General features: G+C 43.6%; 1 protein-coding gene across 2 annotated transcripts in view; it reads right to left on the bottom strand.

The window, feature by feature from the left end:
* The window catches only part of LOC136611277 (solute carrier organic anion transporter family member 1C1-like), a 33677-nt gene that overhangs the window by 6327 nt on the left and 17346 nt on the right, over nucleotides 1-10004 (bottom strand). Inside the window, exons 9-12 of one of the 2 annotated variants that reach the window (XM_066590736.1) lie at nucleotides 5464-5628; nucleotides 3176-3371; nucleotides 2937-3102; nucleotides 1774-1958 (exon numbers count right to left, since the gene is read on the bottom strand). In XM_066590736.1, the coding sequence (XP_066446833.1) occupies nucleotides 1774-1958; nucleotides 2937-3102; nucleotides 3176-3371; nucleotides 5464-5628 (712 nt within the window). The remainder of the gene's footprint in view (nucleotides 1-1773; nucleotides 1959-2936; nucleotides 3103-3175; nucleotides 3372-5463; nucleotides 5629-10004) is intronic. The other variant, XM_066590737.1, reaches the window with a different exon arrangement.

Genomic DNA, 10004 nt, shown 5'->3' with positions numbered 1-10004 from the left:
ATGATGTAGGTACAGCTAGTACTTCCTCCCTGTCTCTTCCAGTATATGATGTAGGTACAGATACTACTATCTCCCTGTCACTTCCTGTATATAATGCAGGTACAGATACTATTGTCTCCCTGTATATGATATAGCTACAGATACTACTGTCTCCCTGTCACTTCCTGTATATGATGTAGATACAGATACTACTGTCTCCCTGTCTCTTCCTATATATGAAATAGGTACAGATAGTACTGCCCTCCCTGTCTCTTCCTGTATATGATAGAGATACAGATACTACTGTCTGCCTTTGACTTCCTGTATATGATGTAGGTACAAATAGTACTGCCTCCCTGTCTCTTCCTATATATGATGTAGGTACAGATAGTATTCCCTCACAGTTTCTTCCCGTATATGATGTAGGTACAGATAGTACCTTCTCCCTGTTCTTCCTATATATGAAATAGGTACAGATAGTGCTGCCTCCCTGTCTCTTCCTGTATATGATGTAGGTACACATAGTACTGCCTCCCTGTCTCTTCCTGTATATGAAGTTGGTACAGATAGTACTGCTTCCCTGTCTCTTCCTGTATATGATGTAGATACAGATACTACTCTCTCCCTGTGACTTCCTGTATATGAAGTAGGTACAGATAGTACTACCTCCCTGTCTCTTCCTGTATATAATGTGGGTACAGATAATACTTCCTCCCTGTCTCTTCCTTATATGATGTACATACAGATACTACTGTCTCCCTGTCACTTCTTGTATATGAAGTAGGTACAGATACTACTATCTCCGTCTCTTCCTGTATATGATGCAGATACAAATACTACTGTCTCCCTGTCTCTTCCTTTATGTGATGTAGATACAGATACTACTGTCTCCCTATCTCCTCGTGTATATGATGTAGATACAGATACTACTGTCTCCCTGTCTCTTCGTGTATATGATGTAGGTACAGATACTACTGCCTATCTGTTTCCTCCTGTACATGATGTAGGTCCAGATTGCACTGCTTCCCTGTCTGTTCCTGTATATGATGTAGGTACAGATACTACTGCCCCTGTCTCTTCCCGTATATGATGTAGATACAGACACTACTCTCTCCCTGTCACTTCCTGAATATGATGTAGGTACAAATAGTACTCCCTCACAGTTTCTTCCTGTATATGATGTAGGTACAGATAGTACTTCCTCCCTGTCTCTTCCTGTATATGAAGTAGATACAGATAGTATTAGCTTCCTGTCTCTTATTTTATATGATATACAGATACTACTGTCTCCCTGTCTCTTTCTGTATATAATGTAGGTACGGATAGTACTTCCCCCTGTCTCTTCCTGTATATGAAGTTGGTACAGAAAGTACTGCCTCCCAGTCTCTTCCTGTATATGATGTAGATACAGATAGTACTTCCCCCCTTTCTCTTCCTGTGTATGAAGTAGATACAGATAGTATTAGCTTCCTGTCTCTTCTTTTATATGATATAGATACAGATACAACTGTCTCCCTGTCTCTTTCTGTATATAATGTAGGTACGGATAGTACTTCCCCCTGTCTCTTCCTGTATGTGAAGTGGGTACAGATAGTACTGCCTCCCTGTCTCTTCCTGTATATGAAGTAGGTACAGATAGTACTGCCTCCCTGTCTCTTCCTATATATGATGTAGGTACAGTACAGTACTCCCTCACAGTTTCTTCCTGTTTATGAAGTAGGTACAGATAGTACTACCTGCCTCCCTTCTCTTTCAGTTCCCCAGGAAATGTCCATGACAGTTTTGCGGTCTCACCAGAGAACGATCATGTAGGAGGCGGAGCCACCAAGCGCAAAAATAAAAGTGGTGAAGATTTGTGAAATGACGTAGATGAGCAGCATTCTGGCACAGGCATCACTGCGAGGACATGAGCCGAGCGTGGCGGAGGAGTTTACAGACCAGAGACCCATCGATTCAATGCACGAGCAGTCCTGATAAACCTGTAATAAGCCGCAGCGTTATCTGACTATAATGTGCTACACACTTTGCATCATACACATCAATCACTGAGATATTTTTCTACCAATCACATCAATTATCTACGTCACATTGATTATATATATCACAGTGATTACTATGCAATATGTCACACTGATTATTATGCACTGCGTATAATATACCTCCCGTTGGATTATAAAATGCATTGCACTGATTATATATGGCGCACTTAATTATTATACACTGTGTATTATATACCTCCCATTGGTTCTCATAATATAGCGCACTGATTATTATACACTGCGTATGATATACCTCCTGTTGCGTCTTATATTATACATCGCACTGATTATATACATCGCACTGATTATTATACACTGCGTATTATATACCTCCCGCTGGGTCTTACAATATATCGAACTGATTATATACAGCTCACTGATTATACACAGTGTATTATATAGTACATTGCACTGATTATATATGGCGCACTGATTATTGTACACTGTGCATTATAAACTTCCCACTCGGTCTTATAATACATTGCAATAATTATGGCACACTGATTATTATACACTGCGTAGTATATACCTATCGCTGGGTCTTAAAATACATTGCACTGATATTATACACTGCGTATTATATAATACATCGCACTGATTATATATGGCGCACTGATTATTATACACTGCATATTATATTCTTCCTGCTGGGTCTTATAATACATTGCACTGATTATATGGTGCACTGATTATTATACACTGTGTATTATATACCTCCCACTGGGTCTTATAATACGTTGCACTAATTTATTCAGCTGATATTATACACTGTGTATTATATAATACATCGAACTGATAATATATGGTGCACTGATTATATACTGTGTATTATTTATCATCTTGCCTCTCATAATACATTGCACTGATTCTATTCGGTGCACTGATATCACTTTGTCTTTTGTTGTGTTTCACACTCACAATGTTCTTTCCGGACCCCGTGGATGATTTGCAGCCAGCGAGACATGGGGACATGTAGGTTATATTATTCACCCCGCACACCGGATCCCACTGCTGGGTGGAGCATCTGCAGTCGCCGTTACAAGTAGGGTAGAGGCCGTTGTCTCCTAATGTGTCCAGTTTGCTCCTTAGACACAATAAAAGATTTCAGAGCCCCCTCGTTATCCAACCCCCACCTCTAGAATAACCCCTGGACTTACCCGTTATACGACACGGTGATCCCCGCCACCTCACGGTTTTCACAGCCGAGCATGAAGACAGACAGGGACAAGATGAAGGCAACCAGCGTGGAAGTGAAGAGAAACTTAGAGGCTTTCAGCAATCCGAAGCGGTACTTCTTCATCAGCAGACCCCCCACGAACATCCCCAGCGTCGCTGCCGGCAGCGTGGTAGCTCCTGTGCAAGGAAAACCGGCTTCTGTAAGTCCTGCAACTCTTTTATACACTTTCGGTCTCAATTAGAGATGAGCGAGCGTACTCGCTAAGGGCAAATACTCGAGCGAGTATTGCCTTTTGCGAGTACCTGCCCGCTTGTCTCAAAAGATTCGGATGCCGGTGGGGGTGAGCGGTGAGTTGCGGGAGTGAGCAGGGTGGAGCGGGGGGAAAAGAGAGGGATCTCCCAGCACGTTCCTCCTCGCTCTCCCCGCCTTAGCGAGTACGCTCGCTCATCTCTAGTCTCAATCCCTTGCCATGGTCAAGAGTCCTGCTTGCTGTCAGTGAATGGAATCCTGAATTTTTACATAGGAGCCTAAACACCTTTATTCGCTTCAATGCATCAAAATTAACCCCTTGTCAGAGTGATCATAGCATCGCAGGTTCAAGTCCCCTACAGGGCCATAACTTATGTAAAAAAAAAACAACCTTTTTTGTGCACGTTCTTTTCTTTTGTTTAAAACAATCTTAAAAAAAATAAAACAAACCCACGTTTCGTATAGTCACCTCTGTAACGACACAACGATAAATCAAAGACACTTTTTATCCTGCACAACAAACACTACAAACGAGCAAACAGAACCAAAACGCTCTTTTTGTTAGTATTGGCTCCCAAAAAAATGCAGTAAAAATGCTAGAAAAGCTATATGTATCCCAAAATGGGACAGCTAAACTACAGCTCGCCACACAAAAAACAAGCCCTCATACGGCCGCATCGGCGGAGAAATAAAACAGTTATGGTTTTTGAAAAGTGGAGATGAAAATCCCCCCAATGTATATTTACGTCCTTAGGGCCAAAATAGGTCAATTCACTAAGGGGTTAATGATGAAACGACATTTATGTGTCTCCATGGTAACAAACTACAAACACTGTGTAGTCGGTCCTGCAGTCGTGTCCTCCAATATACCGTGTTTCCTTGAAAAAAAAAAACTGCCTTATATTATTTTTTGCCCCAAAAGAGGCACAGTGTCTTATACTCACCCAGCCGGCAACGTCTGAGTCCCTCGTGCTGGTCTCCGGCGCTGCCGCAGACTGCCGTGTCCTCAGCGTTGACACAGCACTCTCTTTCTCGTGACAGGGCTTTGAATACCCCGCCTCCAGCAAGCGAGTGCTGTGATTTGATCACGAGTACCGCTGGCTCAGCTAATCAGAGTTGGCACTCGATAAACCAATCACAGCCATTCAGGGATGTAATTCACTAAATGGCTGTGAATAATTGAGAGTTGGCTCTGATTGGCTGGAGGCAGGGTATTCAAAGTGCTGTGTCAACACTGAGGACATGGCAGCCTGCCGCAGCGCCATAGGCCAATGCGAGGGACTCAGATGCCACCAGATAGGTGAGTATTGCTGTTTGTTTTTTTCATGTAGTGTAGCTAGGGCTTATTTTCGGGGAAGGAATTATTCCCCACCTGAAAATCTGTCTAGGGCTTATTATCGATGTAGGGCTTATTTTTGGGGTAACACGGTAGAAAGTACATTAGTTAGAGGTAGGAGGGATGCAGGAGACAAGCGCACAGCCACTGTTACTATGGTGGGGTCTGAATATAATGTGGGGTTCATTTATATATAGTGGTTCGGTCTGGGGTTTGATTATATTTAGGGTCAGGCCTAGGATCCGATCAGTTCTTAGAGGACCGGTCTGTGGTTTGATCAGTTCTTAGGGGTCTAGTATGGGTGTGATCATATTTAGGTGTCCGTTCTGGAGTCTCATCAGTTCTAAGAGGTCCAATCTGGGGTCTGATCATATTTAGTGGTCCAGTCTGTGGTCTGATCAGTTCTCAGGGGGTCCTGTCTGGGGTCTGATCATTTCTTAGGAGACTGGTCTGGGATTTGATCATATTTAGTGGTCTGGTCTGGGTTCTGATCATATTTAGGGGTTCAGTCTTGGGTCTGATCATATTTAGCAGTCTGGTCTGGGGTCCGATCATAGTTAGGTGTCCAGTCTGGGGTCTGATCATATTTAGGGGTCTGTTCTGGGGTCTGATCAGTTCTTAGGGGTCCAGTCTAGGGTCTGACTCTATCCCAGCCCTGGTCATTAGCAGGCCATGTGACTCACCGGTGATGAAGTTGGCAGTGGCAATGGACTGTCCATACTGCTGCTCTAGGTACTTAGGTTTGTAGGTGATGAACCCCAGGAAGCTGTTCACCTGCAGGAAGGTGATGAGTATCAGCATGACGTAGAGTGGATTACAGGCCAGCGATTTCAGGGAGCGGTAGAAGCCTGTGGGGAAGGGCAGGAAAATGTGTCACATGGTACTGGCCATCCTGTGGTTATTAGGGGCTGTTATGTTATATTAGTATAACAATAGCTTTAAACTAAAACAATATTGGAAGGAAAGTGAAAGTCCAGGTAAAAATATACAGCTAATTAATACATTTGAGAACCTTGCTATTAGAAGTGGAAAGAAAGAACAAAGACAAAAAATTCAGAAGGAAATCCACCTGCAGACGGCCGGGTCGGATCCCGCTGCGAGAATTGTCGCAGCGGGATGCGGTCCCGTGCCCCTGCAGAGGCCTGTGACTTATTTGCAGCCGTCGCAGAGAGGAGCCGGCCTGTCACTGCTGACATTTCTGTGCGGGTCTCGCAGAGATAGAGCATGCCGCGATTTGTTTTCCGCTTATGATTTCTATGATTTTCTAATGCAATCCTATGGCAGCGGCCACGGGTGGAAATTCTGCGGGAAATCCCGCTGCTGAATTTCCGCCCGAGTGCAGAGGGCCAAAAGTAGAGGAGCAAGAGACACCGATCACAAACTACAATGTTTCTACACAAATGCCCAGAGCATAAAAAACAAACAAGTGGAATAGGAGCTCCTAACACAGGAAGAAAGATATGATGTTATAGCCATCACAGAAACTTGGTGGAATGATAGATATGATTGGAATACAAGGCTTGAAGGATACAACGTATTTATAAGAAACAGAACTAATAAAAGGGGAGGAGGTATTGCATTGCATGTTAGGAAAACATTAATCTCCACAGAGATTCAAGCTTCAGAGCATGGTGGTTCTGTAGAAACTGTTTGGGTAAGAATACAAGGAGAGAACAACAGAAAGGACACCATTGTAGGCATTTACTATAGGCCACCTGGACAAGCGGAAGATATTGCTGAACTCTTTCTACATCAAATGGCCAAGCTCTCAAAAAAGCATGACATAGTGATTATGGGAGATTTTAGTTATCCAGACATTTGTTGGGAATCTCTCTCAGGTAAAAGTAATGGATCCAACAAATTCTTATCCGCTCTTGCTGACAACTTTATCTTCCAAAAGGTCAAAGAGTAAACAATGTGATCTGCTATCGTGGACCTAATTCTTACCAACAGGGAGGGAATGGTTGAGGAAGTAAGGGTGGCTGGGACCTTAGGAGGCAGTGATCATGCTATCCTTGAATTTTGGATAAAAAGAAGAGGAAGACCTGAGAAAACTCAGACCTCAAGGATGGATTTCAGAAAGGCAGATTTTAATGAACTCAGAAAGAGGATAGGAAGAATCCAATGGCTGGATGTTCTTAGGGACAGAAATGTCCAAGAAGGTTGGGACATATTGCAAAATGAGATTCTCAAATCATAATCGTTAACAATTCCTAAAAGAAGGAAGAATAGGAAGCATTTAAAGAAACCAGGATGGAGGAACACAGAACTTACACACATGTTAAAAACAAAAAGAAGAATATAATGCAGTCTGCAGAAACTGTAGGGCAAGTGTCAGAAAAGCTAAGGCCTCCTTCCCACGAACGGATTTCCGCCGCGTAATTCGCGGCGAAAATCCGCTGCGTTGCCCGCAGCTATTAGGTTCTATTGAACCTAATAGCACAATGCTCACGATGCGTAATTCCACCGCGGAATTACGCACCGCGATTTCTCCCGTCCTCACCCGCAGCATGCTCTATTTTCTGCGGGTGAGGACGGGCTGTACGCACTGACGGCTTCCATTGCAGTCAATGGAAGCCGTCCGTTCACGCTATCTCCCGCTGTAACCAGCAGGAGATAGCGTGAAAAAACGCTTTCCCGCCCACCGCCACGCGTCATATGACGCCATATGACGCGGCCGGCCGCGTCACGTGACACGGCCGGCCGCGTCACGTGACACGCTCGGTGACGCGGCGGCGGTGGGCGGTGACGCGGCGGCGGTAGGCGGGGAAGCGATTTCACGCTATCTCCCGCAGGTAAGTATAGGGGCTCTGGGGGGCGCCGTGACGGGCTTCACAGCGTAATATTACGCGGCGGAGCCCGTCACGCTCGTGGGAAGGAGGCCTAAAGCTGATAATGAATTGAGGCTTGCAACAGAGGCCAAAGCAATAAAAAAGGATTTGGGGGGTATGTTAACAGCAAAAGAAAAGTCAAAGATGCTATTGGATGCTTACAAGTTGAAAATGGTGAATTGGATAAGAATGATGTTGAGAAGGCCGACCTTTTAAATTACTATTTTGTATCTGTTTGCCGAGGACACAAAGCTAGAAGGGATAGCTAACCTTAGGGAAGAGAGAGAGAATATTCAAAAAGATCTAGAAAAGCTTGAACAATCAGCGGCGACTAACAGAATGGTATTTAACAAGGAGAAATTCAAAGTCCTACATCTGGGCAAGAAAAATGAAATAAGCACATACAGAATGGTAGGAATTGGGCTACTGAACATGAGTCAATAATGTGATGCAGCAGCCAAAAAGGTAAACACACGTCTGAGATGTATTAAGAGAAGCAAAGAGTCTATATCACATGAGGTAATTATCCCCCTCTACTCTTCCTTAGTCAGACCTCATTTGGAATACTGTGTCCAGTTCTGAGCACCCGACTTTAAAAAAGACAAACCGGAGCAAGTTCAGAGAAGAGTTACCAAGATGGTGAGCGTTCTATAAATCATGTCCTATGAGGAACGGTTAACCCCTTCATGACCAAGGACGTACCGGTACGTCCTGTGGCCGCGGGGTATGTATGAAAAGAGGTTGTGATGCAACCTCTCTTCATACAGTGCGGGCGTCAGCTGTTTATAACAGCTGACAACTGCGGGCAATAGCCGCGAGCGGCCGATCGCGGCTATTAACCATTTAAATGCCGCTGTCAATTCTGACAGCGGCATTTAAATCCCCCGAACGATGTTTGGGGGTCCCGCACGGCCGCCCCGCGGTGAGATTGGGGGAGCCGTGCAGGTGTCATGGCAGCCGGGGGCCTAATGAAAGGCCCCAGGGCTGCCTTAACAGACTGCCTATCAAGCCATCCACACAGGGTGGCTTGATAGACTGCCTGTCAAAAAGCAGTATGACGTAATGCTATAGCATTACATCATACTGCAGGAGTGATCAAAGCATCGCATCTTAAAGTCCCCAGGGGAACTTCAAAGTAATGTAAAAAAAAAATCAATAACGTTTTTTTTAATTGAAAAAAAAAAAGTTGTAAAAGTTTAAATCACCCCCCTTTTGCCATATCTATTATTAAAAAATCTAAATAATAAATTAATAATATGTATTTGGTATCACCGCGTCCGTAAAAGTCCGAACTATCAAAGTAGTGCATTATTTTTCCTGCACGTTGAACGTCGTCCGAAAAAAAAAAGAGAATGCCAGAAATGCACTTTTTTAGTTACCCTGTCTCCCAGAAAAAACGCAATCAAAAAGTCGTATGTATTCCAAAATGGTACTATCAGAAACTACAGGACATTCCGCAAAAAATGAGACCTTGCTCAACTATGTCGACAGAAAAATAACAAAAGGCATCGCGCGCACAAAATGACGGCAGAAAATAATTGAAAAATTTAATGTCTTTGAAAAAAAAAAAGAGGAGTATAGTAAATCGTACCGACCCATAGAATAAAGCTATCATGTCGTTTTTGTTGCAGTTTGTGCGCTGTAGAAGCAAGATGCACTAAAAGATGGCGAAATGTTGTTGTTTTTTTTCATTTTACTCCACTTAGAATTTTTTAAAAGTTTTTCAGTACATTATATAGCACCATTGAAAAATACAACTCGTCACGCAAAAAACAACAAGCCCTCATACAGTGACGTCGATGGATAAATAAAGGAGTTACGATTTTTTTAAAGGGGGGAGGAAAAAACGAAAATGGAAAAAGAAAAATGGCCGCGTCATTAAGGGGTTAAAGGATCTGGGAATGTTTAGCTTGCAGAAGAGAAGGCTGAGAGGAGACTTAATAGCGGTCTACAAATATCTGAAGGGCTGTCACACTACAGAGGGATCAGCCCTATTCTCATCTGCACAAGGAAAGACTAGAAGCAATGGGATGAAATTGAAAGGGAGGAGACACAGATTACATATTAGAAAAAACTTTCTGAGGGTGCCTTTCCACTAGCAATTTTTTAACGCTGCGATATCGCTGCGTTTTTTTAACGCATTTGTCAATGGGACTTTGTAATGTTAAAAACGCATCGCACACAAATTGAAAATTTGTGCTTTGCGATATTTGTTAAAAAACGCTAGTGGAAAGGCACCCTTAGGGCTCCCACCCACTTGCGAGGGCGATAGTGCGTTGTTAAAATCGCTGCGATATCGCAGTTGCCAACGTGCGATTTTGAGCGATTGCGCTGCGATTTTTCCCCCACTAAACTCGCATTGCTAAGCTCTGTGTATTGTGGCTGTCCTACGT

This window comes from Eleutherodactylus coqui, chromosome 2 (genome assembly GCF_035609145.1).
Source record: "Eleutherodactylus coqui strain aEleCoq1 chromosome 2, aEleCoq1.hap1, whole genome shotgun sequence".
In the NCBI taxonomy this organism is placed as follows: domain Eukaryota; kingdom Metazoa; phylum Chordata; class Amphibia; order Anura; family Eleutherodactylidae; genus Eleutherodactylus; species Eleutherodactylus coqui.
This window is presented reverse-complemented; position numbering and strand designations above follow the sequence as displayed.